The sequence below is a fragment of the Anoplolepis gracilipes genome, chromosome 6 (genome assembly GCF_047496725.1).
Source record: "Anoplolepis gracilipes chromosome 6, ASM4749672v1, whole genome shotgun sequence".
Classification (NCBI taxonomy): domain Eukaryota; kingdom Metazoa; phylum Arthropoda; class Insecta; order Hymenoptera; family Formicidae; genus Anoplolepis; species Anoplolepis gracilipes.
In genome coordinates this window covers 14,725,301-14,753,059 of record NC_132975.1, presented here as the reverse complement: position 1 = coordinate 14,753,059, position 27,759 = coordinate 14,725,301, and the positions used below count along the sequence as shown (strand labels likewise).

Sequence of the window (27,759 nt, the reverse complement as noted above, 5' to 3'; positions counted from 1 at the left end):
ATCAGAATAAAAGGAACTAAAATTGCTTTGTCTTGATTGGTCAAATTTCAATCTTCAATATTTAATCTCAATTTTTAGTACGTAGTCTAAAGCCCGATTTACAATAAGAAGTAAGAGTAAGAATAGGAGTAGGAGGAAAGAAATAAACGCTCACTCCAGCTCCTTAAGCCTCGTCTACAATAGACGTAGAACGTAAGGTCGCAAGCAAATTGACCAATGACAGTCAAGTATTTTCGAAAATACTTGACTGTCATTGGTCAATTTGCTTGCGACCTTACGTTCTACGGCCATTGTAGATGACCTTTTACGCCGCTCTTACTACTTTACTCCAAGCCTACTCTCACGTTCACGTATTATAAACTATTGTAGATCGGCCTTAATACAGGCTTCAAGCCTGTATCGGACTACACATTGAAGATTGAAAATTTCACCAATCAGGACAGAGAAATTTTAATTTCTTTCCTTCCGATTGGTCAAACTCCAACCTTTAGGTATTCAATTTTCTTAATATATTTAATATATATATATATATATATATATATAATATATATATATAATAAATATTATAATTTCTTAAATATAAGATCGGATTATGAATACCAGCCATAGTCTGATGCAAGCTTCCTATTAATTGGAGCTAACGCCGCAGCTGATTCGCTAACCCGCTAGTGACTTTTACTAGAGACATCGGTAAAACAGAGTCTCCACCTACACATCTCGAAGACAACTCGTGACGCTACGTGTTCGATGGTAGAGGGCGGCGGTGTCGACGAACGGCAGAGAGACATCGCCCTAGATAACGGTAGAATCGCGCAGCGTAGTGTCGCGTTGTCTTTTCGCGAGAGTGTGAAAATCTCTGTACGACGCGGGGGTATACATTGGCGGCAACGGGAAAGAGAAAGAAAGAAAGAGAGAAGGAGAGGTAGCACGAGAGAGAGAGAAAGAGAAAGAGAGAAAGAGCGAGGCGCGTCCGACCGCCCGCGTAACAGCCAACAGTTAACAGCATCGTCGTCATCTTCGTCGGGACTCGCGTCGAGGATCCTCGGTGTGCGAACCGTGAACGAGTCATTCGGGCTACAATCGATCGGCAGTATACCGAGATATCGGTGCGAGCTACATCGGGGGCGAGACTCGACTCGAGACTCGAGTATCCGGTATCGGCATATCGTCGATCGTCAGTCACAAGTCACGTTCGCGACTCGCGGCTCTCTACCTCGGCCGTAAATACATATATAAAGTGGTAGAAACTAGAAACGCAAGGCGGGTTTTGTGCCTGTCGCTCGTTCGGCTGGCCGTGTAAAGAGAACGTTTACGGCACAAAAAAAAAAAAGAAAAAAAAAAGAACGGACGAGGCGCAGCGACTCTCTACGCGCACACGGCTCTCCCCATGAACTCGTGACAGTGCAACGACGAAGAAGCCGAATCGAGGCAGAGAGAGCGTGCACGGAGGTAGCCGCTATTATCAATCGACGGGGAATCTCGGCCGTCGTGACGAGAGGAAGAGACGAAGGACGACGAGGAGCGGCGAAACGAGAGGACAGAGCGTTGCACGCGAGACGGAGACAACGGAAGAAGAGTGAAAGGGAAGAAGAGAGAAAGAGAGAAAGACATACGAAGCTTGTGCGTGCGTGCGTGTGTGTATGCGCGCTTGAGAGCCGTCGAGCCGACTTGCGCGAGCGACAGAGAGATACCGAACGAACGAAAGAGACAGAGAGAGCGAGAGAGAGAATAGATAGAACGACAAAGAGGAGGCAGAAGAATTATCGAGTGAATCCACAGGAGAGGATACTGCGTTCTGCGAGCGAAGCGTGGGGTATTCAGGAGGCACAAGAGGTAAGGCACCGACTTGTGCGGCTTCTAAAAAAAGATTCCCCCGTCCCCTCTTTTTTTTCTTTTTTTTTTCTCTCTCCCCTTCGCGCCCTCTCTCGAGTGAGAAGGCGCCGTGCATCGTCGTGGCGTGGCACGCCGAACCGACCGGAAATCGTTGACGACAACGACGACGATGACGATGACGATGACAATGACGATGACGATGACGATGACGGCGGTGGTGGCCGCCTGTATTCGCGAGGATCGAAATCGGATGGAATTCCGATCGGGTAGAGTCTTTCCTTGTCGCGCACGTGTCGCTGACAGGTACTCTTACGCGGTCCGTTGACGGATAAGCGATTCCCGTTATCGTCACGTTTTGCGCAGGGATCGTTTTAGCGCGTCTACCGGGCCACCGGGATCCGTTTCTCGAACTCGCCGGAATTACGAGGGGGCGAGTTCGAGAAACATTCAGTCGTTACGAGGGAGAACGCGTACGAGAAACGTACACGGGCGTTTCTTCCTCTCATTATTCTCCTCGGTTCTCGCGATTTTTCCCAACGAGCCGGTGAGTGAGAAAACGAACGACCGGCTTCTCCTCCTCCTCCTTCTCCTCCTTCTCCTCTTGCCCGTTTCATACCGGGCAACCAAGCGTTTCCTCTTACGGTCACGGCCCACCCGAGCCGCTCGCGATACGCGACGATAGCAAAGTTTCGCGTGAACATCGTTTACGAGGAACTTGGCGCTTCTATATATACGAGCCGTTCTCGTAAACATTACGCGGAATTAACCGTCCATCCCTTTCAATTTTTTTTTTTTTTTTGCTTTTTCAAAAAAAAAAAGGTTGGAAAAATTGATTAGACTATACAGTTGACGAATGTAGGAACGTTTTCGAAAATTGCATGTGACTAACGCCGGGAAAAAAATAGATTGCTCGGACGAAAAATCGTTTGAACAAAGGCGTGTTCTTTTCAACCCCAATGCTTATATTTTGTATAAAATAAAATGTACGCCTACTCGAATTTTATGAGAGAAAAGATAAAAGAAAAAGGTGAAAACAAAGTATATAAAATGTAGGAGAATGTAATTGGAGAGGAAAGATTTTTAATTGAATGTAATTAATTCAGTCTTTTTCTTTTGTCTTTTTTCAGATAGCTATATTTTTATTTATAATAGAGAATCCACATACACAAGTTATTTGTTAATTATCAATCCAAAATTTGCCTATTAAGATATTTAGATTTTTTTAAGTACTATCTGCTTCGATGTACCCCTGTTGAAGCTTGAAGTTACGATCAGAGTTTAAATCAGAGCGTTGACATGAATCTCGTTAGTCAATAATGCGGCGGGAGAAAAGAATAAGAGATTAATCGTTTTAAAGTATCGCTAGGGGAATGCGAGAGAAAGAGAACCAAACACGAGGGAAATTCGAGCCCCACGGTTCTCTTTGCGATTCTCTGTTGAGTCTGACCGAAAAATTGTCTTGAAATATAAAAATACACACAACGCGGGTACAGTTGTCAAAATAGTTATCTAATTTTTTTTTCCTAATTTCATATTTTAATTCTAATTTTATCTAAAGCTTATTTTTTGTTCAAGCGTACTCGAGGGAAAGAGGTGTATATAATATTTAGAAGTCTATCGATTCACGAAAATAGGGAGAATGGCGGATAAAAATATTGCCCTGAAAACACATATACAGATGGATGTAAAAAAAAGATGGTGTTTGTCTGATAATTTTTAATTTATTCGTTTGTAGCAATTTCTTAATGAAAGCAACTCTCTTGCTGATATATAATTATATATATTTGTGTATATATATATATATATATATATATATATATATATATATATATATATATACATATAGGACACGAGGTGTCTCAACATATAGGACACTGGGCGGAACTATATCTTTAAAATGCGATTAGAAATATAAAAAATGTTGTAATGCAAAATTAAGTGGCTTTATATTTTTAAACTTTTTACATTTTTGTTACTTTTATGCATTTTTGTACGTGAATACAGTTACAAAGTTCAATTGTACTTTTTTTTTTTTTTTTTTTTTTTAATGGAATTCCATACATGTGAATGTATTAATTGAATGCAATTTTTTCCTCTACACATAAACTATATATATATATATACATACATCCATAAATTTTAGAATTAAAATCATTCTAAAGAAAATAAAAGTAAAAATGAAATTTTTGATAAAATAAGTAAAATAAGTTTTTAGATCGCTATGTAGGTAATTTTATGTCGCCACGTGTGTATTTTTATATTTCAAGACAATATTTTGTGGTTGGTCTCTGGTGGGCTCTCAACAAAGATCACAAACTAAAGAACCGTGGCGTTTTAATCTGTAGTCGACTCACGTGAGTCACCGTGACGCAGGAAATGACTCGAAAAGACAGATGGAAAGAATGTCATTTACTCGATATAACGCTGATCAAGTATATATTTCTACAATGAGAGATTTCATTAGTACAGCTATAAGATAGAAATTTATCTCAAAATACAGTATATAACAGTTTAATTAATTTTTCCTATTTGAATGTAGATTTAAAAAATTTGTGGTGAGAAAATAAATTCCCTATTTAAAACGATACGCTTTTTGTTATGAATATATATCATAATGTCTCGTAAAAAAATTTATCTTGCAATTCATAAGCGCACTCGCCGATTTTAACTACTTTTTTTTTTTTTTTTTTTTTTTTTTTTTTTTTTTTTTTACTTTTGTGAAAGCCATCGTGACTTGGTAGATTATAAGTGGTGTATTAACATGAACATTGGATGTACCGTGGTATTAATATACCGTGCAATTAATATACGACGCAGTCGTAAAATATACTTAAAAGAAATTGTATATGTATCGTCTGATTATGCAGCAAGAGTTACTTTAACTCGAATATCTAAAAATATTTACAGATACTAAAGATACGTGAGAACTTTTAATGATAAAATTTCAGGATATAATGATAATAATTTTAAGTGGCATTCAACGTTTATATTAATTGAACAATTGTTGATACTTAAATGTCATAATGCTAAAGAGAAACCAGACACAATTGCTTACGATATTATCGCATACCGCGTAGTAAAAATGATAAAGTCGGGCATTATTTAAGCGATAACTTGGCAACAGGCCATGTTCATCCTTGAAAGCTCAAGGAATTTTGTTCTTTTACGTTGTTTGATCGATGCTGATTTAAATGAATGATTATAAAGATTGATGCCACGCTTACACGATTTCGTTTCTTTTAAATAACACGTATGATTCTTTTTATAATATTATTAAATTAATCAATATTATTTCATTCAATAATATATTGCCAAACTATTAAAAGAACTTCGTTATACGTTTACGTGATTTATTATTAATCTATTAATACCGATCTTCCCGTCGAATGCTCTAGTTAAATCTTCAAATTCTTGCCAACAGATATAGATAGATACATATAAATAGATATATATTTATAATGAATAAAATAATATATCGCGTTGATTTGTATTCACATTTAAGTGAAAGAACGTATAATGCTTAGAGATTTTTTTTTTTTTTTTTACACTACAGATATTTTTTTCAATGAAAAGTTAAGGTTTTTTTTTTACTTTGTTCGTGCGAGAAACCTTCCTTCGATCAACCAAGGTTTCCAGCTGTGTCCCATTCTGATTCCACATCCGCTTGTTTCACACTCTTACAATGCTTGCCATTTCCGCTAATCTCCTGGAAACTCGTTAGGTCTATTCAATTTACTGTAATCGTTCGTTCGTTCGTGATAATTTGATTTTCGTCAAGCGAAATTTTACACGTGAACTGGTACAGTGGATCGCCCGGCATTAATGCAATCGTGCATGGATTACGTGCAAAAGCTCCTTCTTTTGCGCGGGTTTTAAAAATTATAAAAAATTATCTAGAATTTTCTTTTTATAACCCCCATCTTCCCTTTTCTCTTTCTATCCTTTATCTAAAAATTATACATCTGGTATTGTTCGTCTCAAGGTATATAACGCTGTAAATCTTCCCATTGATAAACATGAAGCCAAGCAACTCCATCAGGCAAACTACGTTATATTCGCGGCTACAAACGTTCGCGCTTGTTAAACACGTTATACGTAAAGTGACTCAACTGTGAGAACGATACTCCACTCGACTTTGAACTCGATAATACCATCGACTTACGTCTCGTCTTTGAAATAGCAATGCGACTTTCGCGCATCGTGTAAATACTGACATTTCCACACGATACTGACAAGAGTTACTTTGTATGTTTGGTAAAATTTTGCATATTGCTTACTTCTTATTAAGAACTCGTTGACAGAGAAAAATTTTTGGCCGTGAATCATCAATTCTGTGATAAAAACGAATCGTTTTATATAAACATTCTGAACAAAGCATGAGCAATTTAATTAAAAAGATATTAATGTCTCTATTAATAATGTAAGGATTAATGTCAGTCAACCATAAAAATACACGTTGATGAAATGAAAATGTTAAAAAGATGACATTCGTTATTTTCACAAAACGTGTAAAACGCGGACGTTTCGCTGTATAAAGCTTAATTAGGGACTCTTCAAGAGTGTCATTATACGCCATAAGGTTCACGAACCCCATGACTCATTGCGTGACACAATACGGACTATGGAAACCGTCCATATTCTGTGTTTTTACTGGTGATGCATCACGAGGCTTTTCATTTTTTATTTTTGGCGCTTACACGTTTTAATAATACAAACCTTTAGTTAGATCTCTGTATGAAATTTTATATAGACTAGAGAAATTAATAAATCAAATTTTGTATATTTTAAAATAGGAAAAAAAATTTATTTTAATAAAATCATAATTAATATTAGAAATCGGTTAAATTAGTTTTTTTTTTTTTTTTTTTTTTTTTTTTTTTTTTTCCCCCATCATCTCCAAGTATAAAATTATTATTTACAAAGATTATGTTTTTATAAATTTTGGATCAATATTAATAACAGTCAGTGAAAGCAAGATAAGAGCTTAATTTGGAATTTTTTTTTCAATTAAAAAGTAATTATTTTGTTTCACATATAAGGCGCGAAATTATTTTATTAAATAGCTGCCACCTCTCTCGGGATTATTTTAGCGTTAATGTACATAGTTAAGCGTACTTCCATATCATACTCTATTATGGTGATGCATAATACGTGTCCTATATATGAGGTGAAGCTCAGCGAAGGAAGGCGAGCGATTTCCTGCATTCACGTGGGCATTATGTGTTATCCTACTCATCCAATTAACATATGAATTCTTTAAACACAGATTTAAAGCGCAAACTTTCTTCGCGGGATTAATATTCTATCAAGATTACTTTTCTTGTCAAATTATAATTTTAAGTTTGCGAAATTTATCTTGAAATAGAAATAGACTATCATATAGATTATTTAAAACTTGCTAATTAAGAAAAGACATTCAAGTAAGAATTATTACGAAAAGTTTATGAAAACTTGTATTATTTTATTGATGTAAAATTATTAATGTACATATAAAATAAATATAATATACGATTTTATGTAGCGTAATCATGACAATAATAAATAAATAAAGCGCGAAACTTGGTTGATATTCGCTCGTTAAATAAGCCACAGATTTGTTGAAAATAAAAGTGCTCGCGTGTTTTAATTAACACGATCAAGTAGCGAAATTGCAAAAATAATTGGCCGTATTATTCGAATACGCTTTCGTGCGCTGCGTTGTAGCATTAACGATAATAATCACGTTTATATTATTTATTTTTGTTGTACAATTAATACGCATCGCATAATAACGCGTACAATTGGACCGTAAAAGAGAGATGCGAGGGCGGTGGCACAATTAAAATTCCGACATTGATTGAAATTTATTGGAGTATCGCTGGCGAAAGCGAGCGAGCTTTGTCGATTTTATCGAACTTGCAAATCTCAAATTAACATTGAATTAATTCGTGACACGTGCGCTTGATATAATTAATACTGATGTTCACCTGGTACAGACACGACATAGACCTTGTATATCGGTCGCAGACGCAGCAATTACACGTGATCAAACGGTACCTAACGCATTTGACACATTAGACTATCTATTAATCACTAGTGCAATGTCTCGTATGTGATGGAAATTTGCATCGTATGTCTTTCTTGTGCACGTGCAAAATTTTCTATTAAGGTCTTCATTTGGAACAAAAATCTTTGAAATATTTTTAAATAACTTATCGAATGATCCGAAATCAAAGTAAATTGGAGAAGATATGCAGAGCAATAATAATCTAACCTTTTCCTTTGAAAAACGTTAAAAAAGATAGATTTAATTCTTTAATTGATGCGAAATATTAATTCTAATTTTAATTTTGATCAACCTTAAAATTCTAATTAGAATTAAATTTAGAATAAATTTATAAGTTCTAATTCTCTAATTTGTAAATATTAATTTTGATTCTAGTTTTAATCAATCTTAAAATTCGAATTAAAATTACATTCAGAATAAAATGAGTTAAGACTACTGTTGGATCAAATTAAGTTCAATTTTAACCTTTCGTTTGGAAAACTCGGACATTCGGCCAATAAAAGAAAGAAAGAAAGAAAGAAAGAAAGATACATAGTTGAAAAAGATCAATGATATCTCTTTCACCTTTGCCCTCTCGTGGTTTACGCTATTTTTAATGAGAAACAAAGATGCTGTCTGTGCCCCAGATTCTTGATTTATCAAACGCAGCTAAACAACGATAGCATTATATTGTCTTGTCTGTTACTCGTATAGCGCGCGTGCATACGGATTGATATTGACAATTAGCACGATATTGCTCTCTCACGATATAACTCTATGATAATGCGATCTTTAGCACGGAATATCCAATACTACATGTCCGTTGTAATTTGGTCACAAGCAGTTTACTATCGCACGCGATTCGCGCCGCGTCAACGACAAAAATAAAACTGAGTTATTCTCGCGACGGCGTTCTATGTGAACGTCGCTTAACGTGCCGTTACGCAACTGTACACGCTATATACGCGCAATTTGCTTCCTGTTAATCAAACACAATATACTTTCGCTCAACATTAACCCTCGTGCTGCTCGTTAGAAAAAAATCATGTTGCTCGTTTAAACGCACGAGAAATGAGCAAGGGAGAAACGGGATATTATATATATATATATATATATATATATATATATAAGCCCCACGAATAAAATCTTCTACATTAATTAATTACTTGTTTAATTATGAAATTGAATTTCTCTGTACACTTGAAATACCGGACGAGAGCTAATAAGGATTGTTGACAGTATAACGTTACGGTTTAATGGAAATAAATCGGTGTCATACACGGAAAAATGTGTACGTGCGCGCACGTACACGTAATATTATTATGTGTAATTTTTAAAGCATAGAAGATAGAATGGCAACGCGATCGATTTAAACAGATATTACATAAACTATATAATGGACTATATAGTATTCTATATATATATTTTTTTTTTTTTTTTTTTTTTTTTTTTTTGAGAACTATCGCAAAAAGTTTGTAGCCGCGGACTTTATTGATTACTTTATACCGGGATAAAATATAGATAGTTTTTCACGGTACAAACTAACTAACAGGAACTTGTTTTATTATTCAACAAAAGTATCTAAATATGTATAAAAAATTACAAGCTGCAATTGTTTTTATGCGAGAGATTGAAGTTTCTTTTATCGGTACATTTCTAGTTTCGCAATTATTAAAACTCTAACTCTTGCCGTTCCATTAAAATATTATAAATTAAGATGATGTTAAGAAGAAACTTACGAAGCTTGATGTAACTTTCACAAGTTTCTCAAGACTTAACAATGGTGACAGCTTCTCGGGAAACGCAAATGGTTACTTAATAGTTACTGTTTCTCCATTAATTCTATCATTCTGTTTATATCTCCTATACGGTCAAGTTTTTTCTCCCATATAAATGTCTACATATTTTAATATAATTTTAATTCTATATTTTTTAATATGTATTATATATTATATATTATTTTTTATCTTGTACAAATATATAGAAATGAAGACTTAACAAAGCGTTGAAATGTGAAATGAATAAGAAACGACATTTTATAGTTTCATTTTAAGGATAAATAAAAAAAAAGATTAAAATTCAAACAGATTCGCAAACAAAACAGTGAAGTTAAAAAGACTAGAAGATACGTTAATAATAGCTTTAATTTTTTTTCAACTCGGAAATTTGAAGTTGCCGATGCTATATCGTCAAATGTGTGTACTAATGTACGGTCGATTAATCACAAACAATCGATTATGTTGTAGCAATACGGTATTTCGATGAGCAAACGCGAAACTATTTGCATAGTGAAAATTCTATAAATGTTTGACCCGCATGCTGATGTGGTAAGCTATTTGATTAACATACCCGTGTTTATCCGATAGAATTTTTTTTAATTTTCACAAATGAACACGAATTAGCAGCGCAAAGAAGAAAGGAGTTTAATTAGGACATATATGTATACAGTGTCTTGCTGCGAAGAGATGGGAAAAAACGAGATAAAAAACAAACGATTTTCTATTGAAAAAAAAGTTCACGTTCTAAAGAATAATAGCTTGCAATTAGAGCTGAATAGAAAATCTGGGGTAAAATTCTTTTTTTTTTTTTTCTTTTCAAGAATAATAGACTAGAAAAAAAATTCAGTATTACAGCGGAAAAACAATTTTTTACATTTTATTGTAGTCTTTTATCTTTTAATTTTTATTATACAATTCTTTTTATTCTTTATATTTGTATTATAAAAAATTTCTTTTATATTTATTAATTATATTTTTATTATTTAAGCGGAGAATCTTGGGATTCTCTCAATCCAAATTCTACCGAGCAGGATGCGAATACCTATGAATGACGTGATTTCACTTGCATGTGAATGACGTGTTGAAAAAACGTTAATTGGTACGAGCGAACAATTGGGTCATACAGCATCGCGGACGCGCGACAGACGACAGCGGCCGATTTTGACGCAGGGAAGTCGGAAACTCGTAACCTAGAGCCGGAAACGAAACTCAGATTGCCTAGGAATACGGGAAGCCCCGACATGCCTGCGAAGAGAAACGCGTGATATATGCGTGTGCTGCACCGCAACAGATAATCGAACGCAGCTCTCTCGCGTGATACACGTGTGTATGTGTGTGTGTGTGTGTGTGTGTGTGCGGTGAACCGATAGATAATGGAGAGTCTGCGAAACCAGATAAAACTTACAAGTAACGTAATATCGTTACATGCTTTCAATGGCTATTTCAGAGGTGAAGCAGATTTTCCGATGTAAACGCCTATAATTGAAAGTGATCTTTTATATTTAGCCATATGTTTGTGTATCGAATACCGGAGAATTGGGAGGAATTCAACGGAAAAACAACGTTTCGAGAAAACAATTTTCGCAATTTTACGTCGCGATAAAAGTTGACCCTTTTTTTTTTTATCGGAATACTATAAGAAAAGATTAATATAAAATATCACCGTAATTTCGAATTAAAAATATACAAAAAGGAATAAAAAAATACTAGATATATTGGATAAGTTTCAAATACCGAGATTCTACGACAGATTTTGCGTGGCCTCTTTAAATATCGCTTCCAGAAACGTGAAAATGAATGATTGCTCCCCTTTTCTAATATCAGTTCGTTTGCAATCATCGCTGAGGCGATGGTAGGATGTCTTTTGTTTTTTTTTTTTATTTTATTTTACAGAAAGGTACTTACCCTTCCAACTTGTCGCGCACGAAGGACTTTCCCCTTCAAGGGAATCATAGATCGTGTCAGGTTCGAGAGGGGAACGGACCCCTTTGCCGTTTCATATAAGATATACCGGGACAGTATAAATAGAAGAAAGTTGCGAGTTCTTTCATTCGTACAAACATCAGCGTTCTCGATAAGGGCGTATATTTACTTTGAAGCTCACTTTGACTATTAAAATTCATCTGATTCATCAAACCTGTATTTTCTCAAGACCTTCTCTCACATATTTTAAATCGATATTTTTTTATCGATGACTCACCGCGCGTTTAAATTCATTATCTCTATAATAACGAAATTAAATCATTAACAGCTAATTATTTATTAATAAAGCAACTATCTCATATATCAATCGGTCGATTCAAACATGCCTGTCAAACTCAATTGTTTCATCTTGCTGTAGGCAAGATTGTTTCTGGACCAAGGATGGTCGAGCCCACGCTATCCTCGGGATATTACGTATTTAATCACGTGTGACGCAATGGAATTGATAATATGCGTTCTGCTAGGCTTTCGATACGCATGTCCTAAGTTGATTTCGCTAACTCGCATTTACTCTGACAATCACGTTGCAAGCCTAGACCTGCGAGGCCTACGAAAAGATTGACCGCGTTTCGCGCCGATACTTTCAAAGCTTTTTTCGTTGTCGTCCCGTCTTTGACGCGGTCTCTTTCTCTCGTGATCAATCTTCGATCGTACAACGAAGAATAATATCGGCCACGGTCCTTGGTGTCGAAAGTAAGCGAATCGGGGAGGAAAATACAACGATCGGGTTTGCGACTTCCACATCGGAGACGCGAGAAAGATTTGTTTAACATTTTTCAAGTTTCAATCTTAAAAACGTAAAGTTTAAAAAAAGGAAAGTGATCTCCATAAATATATATGTACGTTATACATTCTATAATTATTACAAGTCATTACATTTGACTGCGTTAATAGAGTAAGCTTATAATTATAATTTTTGTAAAGTCTACCTTATATAAATATAAACGCGTGCACATAAATATGTTGCAAATATATAAATAATAACTTGAAAATATATTGTTAAATTGTAAGGTAAACTTTACAAGTACAAATTTAAAAAAAAATATACTTTAGATAAAACTTGGAGGATTAAATTACAGATTAATTTTTTCTGTAAATTCATTGGGTGGCCGATTTTTTTTTTTTTTTTTTATATATATATATATATATATATATATATATAATAGTACCGAAGTGTCGCGCGTGATTGGGTTCGTCTATTCCATCTTCTAAATGAGACGCGCATGTTCGTGTGCGTAAAAGCGTGAACATCCGCACACATCGATGACAATGCTTCGCCTTCGAGGAGTAAAGACCCGGTTGGGAAGTGACTCGACGTCGGTAGAGGTGACCGAGTGCAATCAAGTGTATCGGCAGTCGCTGGAGCAGATAACGTATTTACAGGTCAAAGTGATTGGCGGTACGTCGATATATGTGGTTGTGTGTGTGTGTGTGCGCGCGCGCGCGCGAGAGAGAGAGAGAGTGACACATCCTCCGTATAAAACACACACACACACACACACATACAACACACAGACGGGACAGACGGTCCTTGAACGCGCGCGTCCGAGATACAATGCATGTGTCTCCCATCTTTCGTCGATGTGTAGGCGTGTCGGTTGTACAAGCATGTATATACGTGCTGCATCAAAGCTACGTGCTTTGCAACGAGTTTTCGAATTGATATACGATCTAAGGCTGCGGCATTTAACGAACTGCTTGCGCGAAGTTGCCTGATAGGGAATCCTCGTAAATTGCAAATCATACGCGCGAGATTGAATCAATTTCGTTTCATCTCGATGGAAACGCGCGAGGGAGACGATGGAATTTGTTGAAGTTAAGAAATAAATCGATAGATAAAATTCATATAGCTTAGAATATCGGTAAAATTCGAAAGCCTGATGCAAACTCGCCTCAAATTCATATTTTTAAACAATAGAGACTATATAAGATTATAGAAATTATTTCACGAGCTTACACACACACACACACACACACACACACACACACGGTAAAAAACATTTTGTATTTTTGTTGAAATTTTCTTGTGTAGAAATTTTTGTGTTAAATTTTTAACATACTCTTATGTTAATATAACATACTGTCGTTATGTTATTTTAACTGTTCTGCATTGAGTTAATATTCACCGTTTCTAAGAGTTAAAACAACACAATAACAAGTAAATCTTATATTAATTCACATTTTTGTGTTAATTTTTTTTACATATTATTTGTGTTTGTCTTCTGTTAAATTAACATTAAAATTCGAGTGGATAAATTGGGACACGAGAAATGTGTTAAATTTAACATAAAATTTTTTACCGTGCAGTAAAAAATAAAATGTTAATTTTAACATTTTTTGCATGTCCCAGAAAGTCCACTCTAAATTTTAAGTTAAAATAACTCATTTTTTTAATTGTATGTTACTTATTGACAAATTAGAAATGTTAAGTAATTCACACAAAACTTTTATTAACATTTATTTTTGTATTGTGACTTTAAGTGTGATGTCAAAATAACATACAAATATTAATTAAAAACTACATGAAAGAGTAGTTACAATAACTTGTAAGAAATGTTGATAAAACATTTTAAAGTTCATGGTTACTCGAAAATTTATTTTAACTTTTCTTAGAATGTTAAATTAATTTTGAAACGTGTTGATTGTTAAAAGCACTCAAAATAATATTCCATTTCTAAGAGACATACATAAAATAAAGTGTTAAGTTATAAAGTTGACATAAATGTAACACGTGAAAATGTTATAAAAATAATAACATATCAGCTGTATGTTAATTTTACATTAAAGTAGTAATCAAAAGGTGGTAAAACGCAAGAAAATTTTAACATGTCGACGCACAATTTTTCACTGTGTACTGTCAGTTTAATGCGCGTTTATCCCCATTGTTTGGCAAGATATACACATATATTTAAGACAGTTTGAAAATAAGTTCTTCAATAATCGACGGCAAAGATCAAGGGTGAACGTATATTCCTTGAAAAACCTGGAAAATTTAAAGAACTTGATAACCTTGATATTAACGACAAGATTATTTATTCACACGTGCGTATGAAATATAAAAAGTAGTCTAATAAGAATACTTTATTGCAGCATTCATTCTCGCGAGTGGCACATTTTCTGTCAATAGAAACAAGAGCGAGAAACTTTGTATAGTGGCTTTAATTGTCACGGCAATCGACATCTTGGCAGTAATAATACTCTTAATTAAAGTCAAAGAAAAAGGTTGACCAAAGTTCACTAGATCAGCTCCTCGCGCGAAATCGATGTTGAAAAATCTCTCATGAATTCCGTAAGGAGAAATAATAATAAAAAAACTCAATATATATACATATACGATGCAAACGGTTAAAAACATCATCTGACATTTGCTCGGTATCATTTATATGCGACACCACGACGACAATATTTCATTAAAGTTAGAAATTCCGAATCGAGTCATAAATCGATTACTCCTCTTCGAATTCAATTTTCTCTGTAACAAATAGGGTAAAATAAGAACTCGTCGCGTGCAAAATAAACATTTTCATACACGTATATATCTGATCGAGATTTAAATTCATCGGATTTTATATCGCTTTTATCCACGAGTTCTAAAATTTTGCTTTTTATATAATATACATTATATACGTCATGTAGCGATTTAGGTATCCTTCAACAAATCACACCGCCGTTATCCATCTTTATTTGTCGGGAGGTATAAAAGGAGAGAAATGGGTAAAGAAGACATACGTGTCTTTTTGCGAGAGGCTGATACCGGTTCGCGGTTTCTATCAGCGAGCTTTTAAATCTCGGACAAAAGGCGTGGAGATTTATGGAACCGCACTGTCCCACGGCAAAGTCTAATAACTAGGTCAGGGGTGCTTTCGTTTTTCCGCTCTCTGTCTTTGTGTGTATGTATACGTGACACGCGCGCGCTTGCGGCTTTGTGTATAACACTTTTTCGAACCCAGAGATGTTTTGGATCAACGCCAAAAATTCGATCCGCTTAGTGGTGGTTGGTCCTCCGCTGCGATCGGTCCTCTCTTTCGAATCTCAACTTGTTGCCCATATGTGCCCGTACGACCCAATTAATTCAGCGTGCACTTAATTACACACAATATGGTATATGATAATATAATGAAATTGCAAACTGTAAATACATTATAATGAAGCTATAAACGCGCTATGCGTGTCTCGCTCTCTTTCTCTCTCTGAAATCTTGCGTTACAATTTCACAATCAAGAATATTACAATCAGGATTCAATATCACTAGATTGTGCTTATAAACATATTGTTTGAATTTAAGAAAACACGACAAGGCAAGCGTAAAAAGAGTCAGGAAAATTAAGCACGATGAGAGTATTTCGCGGAAAATAAAAATCATAAAAAGATATCTTGAAAGGTATTCTTATTAACTAAGAAAGATATACGCTTGTAAAACGTAAAAGAATACAGTTATTTCCTTTTATGTACGAGTTTTCTATTTCTTTCACTTTATTCAGTTCGTGTACGTTTTTTATTTTAATATGTTATAATCATTGTATTTTATTCTAAAGTTCGAAAAGAGAAAAGTGAAAGAAAGATTGCGAAATATGGAGAAATTTAGAATTGTATTTACGCAACAGTTTCGAAGAAATTTTCCAAGTTCATTTTCAACAACTAAATTTGAAATTTACTGTTGTATGTATAATATAATGTGTTCATAAAGATAAATAATGAATTAATAAATTTCCCAAATGACATTTCAGTTAATTATTAATTCACAGTCAGGTTGGTTAGAATTATATCTCGTAGAATACAAAACATTGTTACCTTTTATTAAATATTTACGAAACGACGTTGTGCATTTATAATATGGTTAACAAAATTTTAAATTTTATTTCTTTATAGACAACAATAAAAATAAATATAAAATCTTCAAATTATTCAATGCATCGAAAGATGTCAAAAATTATAATTATTTTAATTTAATTATTTTTAATTACTTCAAAAAAATAAAGCTAGAAATTTAAACATGATGTACAGATAAGATGACACAAATCTATTATTGTTAAAATTTTTGGAATGTGTCATGCATAGTTATACAGTTACTTAGAGATATTTGTTCCGAGGAAATTTTTCAATAAAGCGCTATAATGAGTCAAAACGAGAAAATCCGAGAATTGCAACATTCATTATACAAATCCATTCATAAAGGTAAAATCAATGACGGATTGGCGTAAAGAATTTCGCAGTCACCGATTGGTTGCGGCACGTTGCCATGATACTATTGCCTGCCAATTGGAATGCCGTCATGGTATTTGCGTTTTCCCTTTTGCTCTGCCTTGCTTTGCCTGTATTATAATACAATACTGCAGTGAACAAGACGCTTCGCCAAAGCAACGCTGCGGGAGTACCGTTTGTCGGACATAGATGCATATATAGACCAAATGAATCTCATGCTTTGATGAAGATCAGATAAAGAATAGAAATAGAAATTCATGAGATATTTTCGCCTGGCTAAGATAAATCATATTTGTCGAAGAGCCTCCTTACTTTCTCTAATTATGAAAATGTGGCGTTTTTTTCCCTTAAAGAAAAATTGATTCTAAATTAATAAAAAAAAAAAAAAAATCATCTCTCAAATAAATTTCACAGTATGATACTCCTTATACTTAGAAATTGTTAATTATGGCTTTCGCTTTATTTCGCGTGAAGTCATCATATATCATCGTATATACGTATGTATAAAAAAGCATTGAGTCATAAAAGCTGACTCGTTCTGACAGAGGTGTGTCATTAAAATTAACTGGTCGCGTGATGTTGATAGTCTCTCTAAATAGACATTCCATGTTATTGTTTCAGATCCGTCTCACTGAAGGTAAATCGAAGCAAAACGTGGCGGATTCGGTGACCCTTCGACTGTGACCAGGTCCACAGATAGTAGATAGGGCAAGGAGATGCGTGAATATAAAATAGTGGTGCTGGGCAGTGGAGGTGTAGGCAAGTCCGCCCTCACTGTCCAATTCGTGCAGGAGATCTTCGTAGAGAAGTACGATCCGACGATCGAAGACAGTTACCGTAAACAAGTCGAGGTTGATGGTCAACAATGTATGTTAGAAATCTTAGACACAGCCGGCACAGTAAGTACTCTGCGACACATACATCTCTCTTTCATGTTTCTTTATCTGGAATGCATAAAAATTAAGTTTAGATTTTTGTTTTACACGTGCAATTTTAATATCTTATATTTTTACGTCCTCTATTTTTTTCTGTACAACTTTTATTTATTTTCGCGATATACACGAATAAGTTTCAATGAAGTAGCAGATAGAGGCATATTGCTTTTTTTTTTTTATTTTAACACGTGTTATAACTTTTTTTTTTAATTTTATCATTGTCACAGTATAAATTACATTTTGAGTAATATCGTTTTAATTTTGCAGGAACAATTCACAGCCATGAGGGACCTTTATATGAAAAATGGGCAGGGCTTTGTATTAGTATATTCGATAACAGCACAATCGACCTTCAACGATCTACAGGATCTCAGAGAACAGATCTTACGGGTAAAGGATACAGATGACGTACCCATGGTGCTAGTAGGCAACAAGTGCGACTTGGAAGACGAAAGGGTAGTAGGAAAGGATCAGGGTGTCAACCTTGCCCGGCAATTCAATTGCGTGTTTATGGAGACCTCTGCCAAAGCTAAAATTAATGTTCGCGATGTGAGTTGTGATTATCGATCTGTTTATTTTTCTTTGTACACCATCTTATAATCTTTATTTAATAATAATATGCTATGAATGACTATATAATTAGCTTAAGGAATTTTGTACAATATTGAATAATCGAGTTCTGGCCGATAACTTTTGAGCTTTAGCAACACCCATCATCTCTCAATTATCATCTTTTGTTTCTAGATTTTCTACGATCTGGTGCGGCAAATAAATAAGAAATCACCAGAGAAAAAAATGAAGCAGAAAAAGAAATCGCTGTGCCTACTTTTATAAGGTAGATATGGCGGAGCCCATACTCTCCTACATGAAAATCCGAAGATACCAGTGGTTAAAAAGAAAAGATTGGAAAATGGTTATAAATCAAGAAAAATACTAATGATAAAAGAGGAGAAGGGGGCTGACAGAATATTAAGTGTGACAGTAGAGAATGGGAGTTTAAGATATCGAAATTCAGATGGTTGTAAAATGACAGGGGAATAAGGGCACAAGGTAATGCAGCGGAATGAAGAACAAAGGGATACGGGATATAGAAAGCAACACATCGATAAGTGAAAAAGGATATTGTATATACGTTGGTTCCGGGGTGGCTCGTGTGCACGCGTAAGCAATGGCGCACAAAAAAAAGGGGGGTACGAGACAGTATCCCCGCAGCATCGGTTATCATTGTAGGAGTTTTGCATGAATAAATAAAAAGAAATGATTAATTAATATTATATTTAGGAGAAAGAAAGAGAAAAGAAATGTTTGTGAACGTGCGCGTGCAGGTCATCAGCCCCCATGCATCGCTCGCCGCGCACCTCTCTCTCTCTTATATAATATAATAATTATACATAGATGGTACACACATGAACATGATTATTGCTATTATTATTATTATTAATATTAATTATTATCGGGATCATCAAAATATTCATAAGTTATCAAACTGTTCGTTTCTCAAACAAAGTATGTTTTTCTATATCTCTCCGTATTAAGGCAAATAATAAAAAAAAAAAATCAATGAATGTTAAAGAAAAGGGCCCAAGTTTCCTACTTTTATAATGTAACCTGGATCTTATTTCATTCCGAGCCACCCCCCCCCCCTCTCCCTCTGCCCTTTATTTCGTTCGTAAACCATTTTCTAACACGTTGCGTGATTAGTCTATAGAACAACTTTTTTTCTTGTTTCGTATAATCTACATGTAGATAATAAGGAATAAAATAACTTTGTGATATATTCATAATGTAATTGAAAGATGTGTGTTAAATGCGAACGTAGAAAAAAAAGAATTTAATACGATTTAATACAATATTGCAATAGATCTGTACGAGAATTATGCGAGAACTCGATTAAATGCGTATAATATTATAACGTTAGCAGTTATCGCGAATAAAGAATCTATTCGCGAGATATATCTTCTACACAGAGTATAACAAGAGATTGTTTTACTGCGTTTTACTTTCAGAAAAGTAGAGTAAAGAGTAAGAGAGGAGATCTCGTTACAAAATTGAAAAAATTCGACGAAACCGTCTTCTCTCGACGGTTCTTTGGTCTATTAAAAAAATATAACAGCGAGCGCAACATGTTCTTTTGTTTATTTAAATATTTGCCGCGTATTACTCGTAGCTAGAACCAGAAGAGATGTAACGCCATCGTGGTCGTCATGCCACTGAGATACACGCTGTAAGAAAATAGTCTCCGTGCCGTGCTGGTGATGTTGCAACAGGTCGTCGCCTCTTCTACGATTTGCGGATAATAATCGTTCCAGAACGCGAGCGCCATATGATCCACCGCATTCGGCTCGCCCATGTCGATATTCTTATCGACAATTAGAATCCTCGGATTGTCTTGCGTGAAGGGCTCCCACTTGACTGGCGGCCCAGTCCCACCTGTGATGGAAGGCTCCCCAGTCTTGGCGAATGTTGCCATCATCGTCATCATCGTGTCGGACGTTTTCCTGTCATTAGGCAACCATTGCAACGTGCCACCCATCTGGAACGGTAACCCCCAGACAAATGGTAGTTCGAACATATGTGGCACGCCCGCCCATTCCGGTACGTCCTTCGTGACCGGTTGCGTCTTGGCACGGTAGTCGAATCGATAGACAAAAGTCGCCGCCTGTTTCGCCACCTTGCCGGCTAGCAACGTCAGGCCGGACGCAAAAGTCCTTTCCGTTTGCAGATCCAAGTATCGGTCGCGATACACCGTTGCGTTTCTCGTGGGTGGATATGGTTTGTACAAGAACAACACCGCGTTCGTCACCATCTCGGGCTTTGACTCGCAGGTGCTGTTCTCATCCGCGATCGGCACCACCGAGGAGAAGTCGTCTGTGATCATCGTCTCAAATTTTTCCGGGGATAGTCCGTTCTCTAAATTCCGTCCGTTCGTCGATTCTATAAGCGCCAGCGCTTGCTCGTTCTTCGTGTAACCGACGACCAGCGGCACCGCGTTAAAGTTGCCTGAAATTTTGCATATTATAAATATTAAATAAAAATTGTTATATTTAGAAGTCGAAGATACTTTACATCTACAAATTATTTTAAAAATCTAGAGATTGTAGAATACATATTCTAAAAACATTTTATTTCTTCACATGCTTCGACCATGAAATACTATCATCTTAAAGACTATTATTGAGTCGCGTTTACTACCGCTATCTAGGATATCCTTCGGGTGTTCGGGAAGGAAAGGTTCCGTCTCATTGTTTGTCTCGGCGTCGACGATCGGGCCCCAGGTCTCGATGTCGGAGGTATGCTTGATGATGAAATCGGCTTCGAGTCGGCGCAGGCACTCCATTAGGGCGCTGGTGGGTTGCCGGTTACAGCCGAACTTGTCGGCTATGACGTTTACGACCTGAGATTCCGTTGCCGGCGAGCCGACGGAACCGACGGCGTCGCCGCTCATGGCGATCGCCTTGCTGAACTTGCCCTTGCTGAGCGGACTCAGCATGTGCAGGCCCACGCTTATCGCGCCAGAACTGTGGCCGTAGATGACGATGTTGTTGGGCGAGCCGTTAAAGTGCTTGATGTTACGTTTTATCCAGTCGAGGGCGGCGATTTGATCGAACATACCATAATTGCCGGGAGCTTCGGGGTCTGTCGTCGTGAAGAATCCCAGGATGTTTAATCGATACGCCACCGTCACCACTAGCACCTGCCGACCGCAAAAATCATCCCCATTTAATTGCGCGAACTTTTGATTCTTTTTTTTTTTTTTTTTTTTTTTTTTTTTTGCGTGTGCGATAAAATCTTTTGAGCGCGATCGTTATCGCTCGAAAGTTTCGAGATTTGTTTTCGTTTCGTGAGTGATTAATTTGCTTTTGCGGGCTGTAAAAAATGCGATACCGCATTACGTTCGTTCCGTTGAAAGTGTGTATTACGACGAAAGATTCTGATTAATGATGTATCGCGAGCGAATATCAAAGGGTGCGGTTCTATTCTAAAAGTGACGGCACGCGAAATAAAGGACAGGTCTGACCCGATTCCTTTCGATTTTCTGTCGGTTCGCAAATATCTAGAGCCCCGATTGATGAGTACTCGTGAAAAATACATGTTAATCACGATACATCATGATTATATCAATATCGATCGCATCGCCGACCTGGTCACATTAATTTCCCCAATCTACTACGTATGTACGATCCGCGCCGAAACTGTCATGTTTCTCCGTCCGCGTTTTCGTACTTATTATTATTATCCCCATTTCACCTTTTGTTTCATAACGAATATGGAAGCGTCCCAAATCGCTGGAGTCCCGGTATTGAAGTCGCCACCGTGGAACCAAACCATCACCGGCCATCGCTCGTTTTGGCGGCTTGCTACGCACATGGATTATTGATTAATTATTAATTCAGAGGTAGAAATAATTCAATTTAAAAAAATTATAATTATTATGCCGATGGAGAGAAAAAAATCTAGATAATATTTTATTAGTGAATTCAATCTTTTTATCTTATAATATATTTAATTTTTAATAATTCTATGCATGTATCGAGAGAGGAAATTCATGTATAAGCCATCGCGAGCATATTAGGGATTCTATTTCCAGCCAGCGAGCTTGTCACGATAACGGGGACCGGTACGAGATTCTCCCCGCTCCCTCCCCCATCTGCGGTTTCCTGAACATGGTCTCGTCCCGTATTATCGTCCTAGCGAACGTGCCGCTTCTTAGCAGCGACCTTGGCACGCTAGTGTAGGTTCCTTGAGCCTTATCCGCATTACTGTCATCGGGCAGGATCCTGACATCTCAATGACATATCGCGGATCGGCGCAATTTTCGCGATGCTTGTCGTAATGATAAGGCTCGTAAGGGTGTAGCTCTCATCGGAAAGTTCGCGCATCAATGATTCATGACGATTCGGTACTCATGTTGTAGCCGATGGTTGCGAAAGAGCGAGAAGGAGAGCTTTCGTGACCAGCTTTCTGGTATCTCGACATCTCTCGCAAAACCGGGCCCTGGAAGATCGCGTGCTACCGCGTGCGCCAGTTATTCCGTTACTACTCTTACTGGTTATATATCGACCACCCCCAACTCTTGTCGTCGCCGTCGTCGTCGTCGTCGTCGTTCTATGTAACTTTCGTGCCAACGCGATTTTTTTGCAACTCTGCGCGCGATCTGTCCTCTTTCTTTTTTCTTCAAGAACGAAAGAGAGACGCGCGTTTAGCGGTCGTCGCCGTATCAACGGTCCGCATTCGGGGTTTCCATCCCTTTAACCTTTTGTGTTCCGTATATACTCCAAGTCTCTAATACTTTCCATTGGTAGCTCATTAAATTTGCATTAAGAACTCTGGCAAGTGGAGAAATGAGATGCGCAATACGAAAGCAATACATGCAAGAACACGAATGTTTCATATTCGATCAATTTATTCAGAATATTTTAACGTCTTCAAGTTTTCAGATAGCTTGCTGTAGAAAATTTTCTTAAAAATTTATAGAAAAACAATTTTTTATTCCCTTGATACGTTTATTTCAATACTAAATAAAAAAATAACTTGTCACTCTTCCCAATGATATATGACATTTTTCAATTTCATTAGACAATGTAAGGCTAATGTATGCCAAGGGATGTATATTTGTGATATTATTAAGGTACGAATTAATTTAAAGTAGATTAATTAGAGTACGAATTATTCGCGAGAGGATTCCAAGTTAATAATATTGAGCATTTTTTTACGACCTTCATTTTCATACTTTTTTTTATACGTGCGTTGTGATAAATCTTCTCTGCAGGACGTTAGTCCTTGCGGTACTACGGTTATTAATTTCCTTCGGTCCACTTTTATCTGATCGCGGCGGTGCTACTCTCAAGCCCTTCCTCCCCCTGCAATCGCCCACCTATAATCACCCCTTTTCTTGAATGATAGGAATCAGTCTCCGAGAAGTTGCGGGTGAACGTTATCTCGTTTTGTCAGGAAACGAACTTCACCGTTGACCGTCGTTGCGTTGCGTGTGCTACTTTACGTTCTCGAAGATTAGGTAAAATAAATTAGACACTATCAAGGATTGTCATCAATAACCAATTTCTCCGCTTTTTATCGATTAAATTTATCGAAAGAAGAGAGTTTCCCCTTACGCGAAAATTACAACTGTTCATATATCATTTTAACTTGTTTTTATAGATAATGAATTTATAATAACAATCTAATTCCAAATTAAATTCATATTCCGTACTTTAGAGACTTTACTAAGTTAATATTATTTATTCAGAAGAAAAATAAAGAAAGTTATGGGTATTTTGGTATTAAATTCAATCAGGAATATTTACTTTTCTACTTACAGATTTTTATTTATTTCATGTGTTTGAATTCTTGCTCAAAACATAAATTTTTAAATCGGAAATCGTATTTTTAATAAATTACGATTATTTAATAAATATTATTAAATAAATTCGTTTTTTCAGAGAAAATCAATGTTGGAGTAATTTAAAACGATGCTTTTTGTTACAAAATTATGTACATACATAACTGCCGATTTGTTCTACATGGACATGATTTTAACATACATACCATCAGGAACGAAGATGTTCAAGAAAAGGCAGTCCTCGCTGAATCCAGGATCAGGTATATCCGATAGCAATCGTTTGTAAAGTTTCTCGTGCAATTTAAGAGGACCCTTGACTTGCTGACACGACGGTGCGAATTGCGTTGCATTTCTCACGTCGTTCCAAGAGGGAAGAGGATCTGTCACCGGCCGCGCGAAGCGAAGATCACCTATCGGAGCTTGTGCGTAAGGGATGCCGAGGTACTGCGTCACTTTTATCGAATTGCCGATGGTTACCTAGATTTTAGAAACATAAGATAACGAAAGAAAACAATAAAATGATGCATGGATTAATGATCGAGTTACAAATTAAAACTGTGAATCAAAAATATTGGCTTTTCTACTTACAGATTTTATGAAATTGAAGAGAAATAATATCTAATCTTCTTATTTGTTTCATGTGTTTGAATTCTTGCTCAAAACATAAATTTTTAAATCGGAACTTGTATTTTTAATGAATTATGATTATTTAATAAATATATTATTAAGTTCGTTTTTTCAGAGAAAATCAATGTTGGAATAATTTAAAACGATGCTTACAAATGTCCTGTTGTAAAAATCGAAAGTTTAAAAATAGGTTGTTTTTTTAAACTTTCGATTTTTTTTAATTTTAAGAATGCCTTAATTTCATTGGAGCCTTTCTTTGTATTGCACAAAATATTTTTATGAAAGAAATCAAGAACCTAATATATGTATTTTAAAATTTATTTTTTCTAACATTAAACTTAGAGAGAGAAATGTCATGTTAGCTGACTTGGGATTAATGTTTTTTTCTAATTAGTATAAATAGCGGATTAATGAAATTAAGATTTAAATAAGTTTAACAAATTTTAATAAATTAATATGAAGATTTTTTCATTTATTTTATAGGATTCAACAGAATCAACAAATATTAGTCAAATCAAAAGGGACACGAATAAACAGATGTCGATGAAACTGACTGTTCATCTGTATAAGAGACGATTTCCATCTACAGATTTAAATTCCTGTCAACTTAAGTAGCACCAAAGATGGACAAAGTCTTAGCAAATCAATGTAGAAACTTAAATCGAAGAGAGATCAAATGAAATGGTCGAACTCGCACCTCTTTGCCGAGGATGGTTCCCTGGTTCGGTATCGTAATAGTCGTCGTGGTCTCACGATTGAAACCCTGTCTCGCATGGGTCCTCTGAGCGCGGATAACGTGGTTCCTCTGGACGAGAAGCAAAATCGACGCGAAAAACCACCACGTCGCGCGCCTCATCCTGCAGGACTGACTGATCCGTCACGCTACGGGAACGTTCCTCGAACCGCCTCCGTTTCACGGGGGTTGCTTCGCGTGACTCCCTCTGTTTCACCTTACCTTCCACAGCCTACCGCCCACCACCCGTACTTGGCAGGTTCATTTTCTTGCTTCGCGGTCGACACCGTCGGCCGTAAGAGACCTGCGCTCTTTGATCCTGCGCTTTTATTGTACGACGGAAAATTCTTCCTCTTTTATGTACATAAGTGAAGAGAACGGTCAATCATTAGTACAATGCTAAAATATTTCTCTTATGTCAATGGTAATGTACTCGAATTAATCTGACAAGCATTTATACGGAGCTCATAAAATATATGTATAAAAAAATGTAGCCTTTTATTAAAGAAATAGAAAGACGATTTTGATATTTTACACAATATTTTTTTAATAATTTTAATTATTCTACATTGTTGTATTAAATGAAAGATTGTATTTTAATCTATGTATTAATAAGCACTATTCAGAGAGACTTTGACGACATATAACGCAAGATTGTTAAAGATTATTCAAGCATATAAAAAGCATATAGAAAAACTTTATTTCTTATTTACCAAGAACTCATTTTTACAAGAAATCATTCTTTTGTACCCTCATCCGATTATATCACGTTATATATATCGATCGCTCCGTATAATTTTTATTAAGTGGATAAGAGATTTTTCGTAGAAAAATAAAATAGTATTATTTATATATATTTACGAAAAAAAGAAAAAATATCTTACTCAAAAATACTTTAATTTTAAAGCAAATAAAGCTATCATTAGATTGATTTATACATCAAGACAATTTTCGATAGTAATGACAGTATTAAGGTTTCAAAACTTTATATCTGTAATAAAATCACATAATTTTAGATCGTAAAAGACGGATCGATTGATCGAGAAATGAAAGAACGCATTTACATAAGGACACGACATACAATTGACCGTGAATCAGATATTAATTTACATAAAAATATTAATTGCGATGCAAATGAGTTCTCCGACACTAAACTGTATTAAACTACTTTAGTACTTCGCACCTTTGTATGTTATTACAGAAAACATGGAAATATCGTATCGATCTACAACGATTGACCTAAAATTCTGTTACGGTAGAATTTTAAAACGCGGATGACACTTTGTCGATAGAATGGATGAAATACTGCGTCATTATGCGATATTTCAAGTATTATATAGAAGAGCTAGTATAAGTCACCTTTAAAATTTACTCGTGTTCTATTTCGCTTCTTTTCTTATCTTTAATTATATACATTTACCGCAGAACTTGCCGCAGCCTTTTGCAATTAATTTGTAAAACGTCAACATAATATCCTTAAGGTAGGAAGTATCGAAGACGTCGAAGGAAGAATTTCTTCGATGAAAAGCGTAAGGTCTTTCGAAGATCGATACACAAGGGTCTTTCGCCTCGCGGGGTTGTGGTAATCATGCTATCAAGATATAATCTAGGAACACTTCTACTTAACGCGACCTTGAATATTATTATGCAGCCTACAATTATCCGTATCCGACCAAAAAGTCGTGTCGATTAGGTGGCGCCCTACAAGTTTGTAACTTTATTTTAACGAGAATTGACGGTGAAAATAGCGGGAACAAAAGCTTTATAAATTAGTCAGTAAAAAAATCTGGTCTCTTGCAAATTTATTAAATAAAGTTGTTTTCGCTGTCATTTTTCATTTTTTGCTCTCTATCCTCTTGTTAAAATAGTATTATTAAAAAATACGTATCTTTATAACTTTATATAAGATTAATTTTATTTAGAAATACACAGTAACCAATACAGCACAGATAGATTGTATACACATTGCAACAATCTTTCACCGCAATATTGCAATATTGCAAATTCACTACGAAATGTTGCTGCACCATTGCAGCAACGTTAAACTGTTCGTCTTTAGGAAGATTGTAACGAAATATTATAGCAATATTGCAATGTTATGAATTTTCAATAATGTATTGTTACTGCAATTATCGAATAATGTTGCATATAAGAATATTTTTGTTCTTGATAGATAAATATCAGAAGCATATGAACACATAAAATACGAAAAAGTTGAACTTGAATAAATGTTTGTAATAATTTTTTTTCTATAAAATATTATAAATTTACCTATAATTATACATATATAATAAATTATATAT

At 35.6% G+C, this 27,759-nt stretch overlaps 2 protein-coding genes across 2 annotated transcripts; one reads left to right on the top strand and one right to left on the bottom strand.

The window, feature by feature from the left end:
• Window positions 1-784: 784 nt before the first annotated feature.
• Rap1 (RAS oncogene family member Rap1) lies at window positions 785-19,333 on the top strand. The gene is made up of 4 exons (XM_072895087.1): window positions 785-1,833; window positions 17,443-17,720; window positions 18,024-18,305; window positions 18,501-19,333. The coding sequence occupies exons 2-4, from the start codon at window positions 17,538-17,540 to the stop codon at window positions 18,588-18,590; spliced, it is 555 nt and encodes a 184-aa protein (XP_072751188.1). The 5' UTR covers window positions 785-1,833; window positions 17,443-17,537; the 3' UTR covers window positions 18,591-19,333.
• Window positions 19,223-25,579, bottom strand: LOC140667294 (carboxylesterase 5A). Its single transcript, XM_072895086.1, has 5 exons — window positions 25,421-25,579; window positions 24,303-24,573; window positions 22,005-22,114; window positions 20,949-21,450; window positions 19,223-20,756 (listed from the first exon to the last, which is right to left on the bottom strand). Exons 1-5 carry the CDS (start codon window positions 25,577-25,579, stop codon window positions 19,924-19,926), a joined length of 1,875 nt encoding a protein of 624 aa, XP_072751187.1. The 3' UTR covers window positions 19,223-19,923.
• Between the last annotated feature and the right edge of the window lie 2,180 nt (window positions 25,580-27,759).

What these genes read in the sequence shown, in the direction of transcription:
- Rap1 (XM_072895087.1), top strand. Translation starts at nt 17,538, where the DNA reads ATGCGTGAATATAAAATAGTGGTGCTGGGCAGTGGAGGTGTAGGCAAG. An exon ending in TCTTAGACACAGCCGGCACA is followed by an intron (nt 17,721 to 18,023) that starts GTAAGTACTCTG and finishes TTAATTTTGCAG; the next exon opens with GAACAATTCACAGCCATGAG. An exon ending in CTAAAATTAATGTTCGCGAT is followed by an intron (nt 18,306 to 18,500) that starts GTGAGTTGTGAT and finishes TTTTGTTTCTAG; the next exon opens with ATTTTCTACGATCTGGTGCG.
- LOC140667294 (XM_072895086.1), bottom strand. Translation starts at nt 25,579, where the DNA reads ATGAGGCGCGCGACGTGGTGGTTTTTCGCGTCGATTTTGCTTCTCGTC. An exon ending in GAACATCTTCGTTCCTGATG is followed by an intron (nt 22,115 to 24,302) that starts GTATGTATGTTA and finishes CCATGTGCGTAG; the next exon opens with CAAGCCGCCAAAACGAGCGA. An exon ending in TATTCGTTATGAAACAAAAG is followed by an intron (nt 21,451 to 22,004) that starts GTGAAATGGGGA and finishes TGCGGTCGGCAG; the next exon opens with GTGCTAGTGGTGACGGTGGC.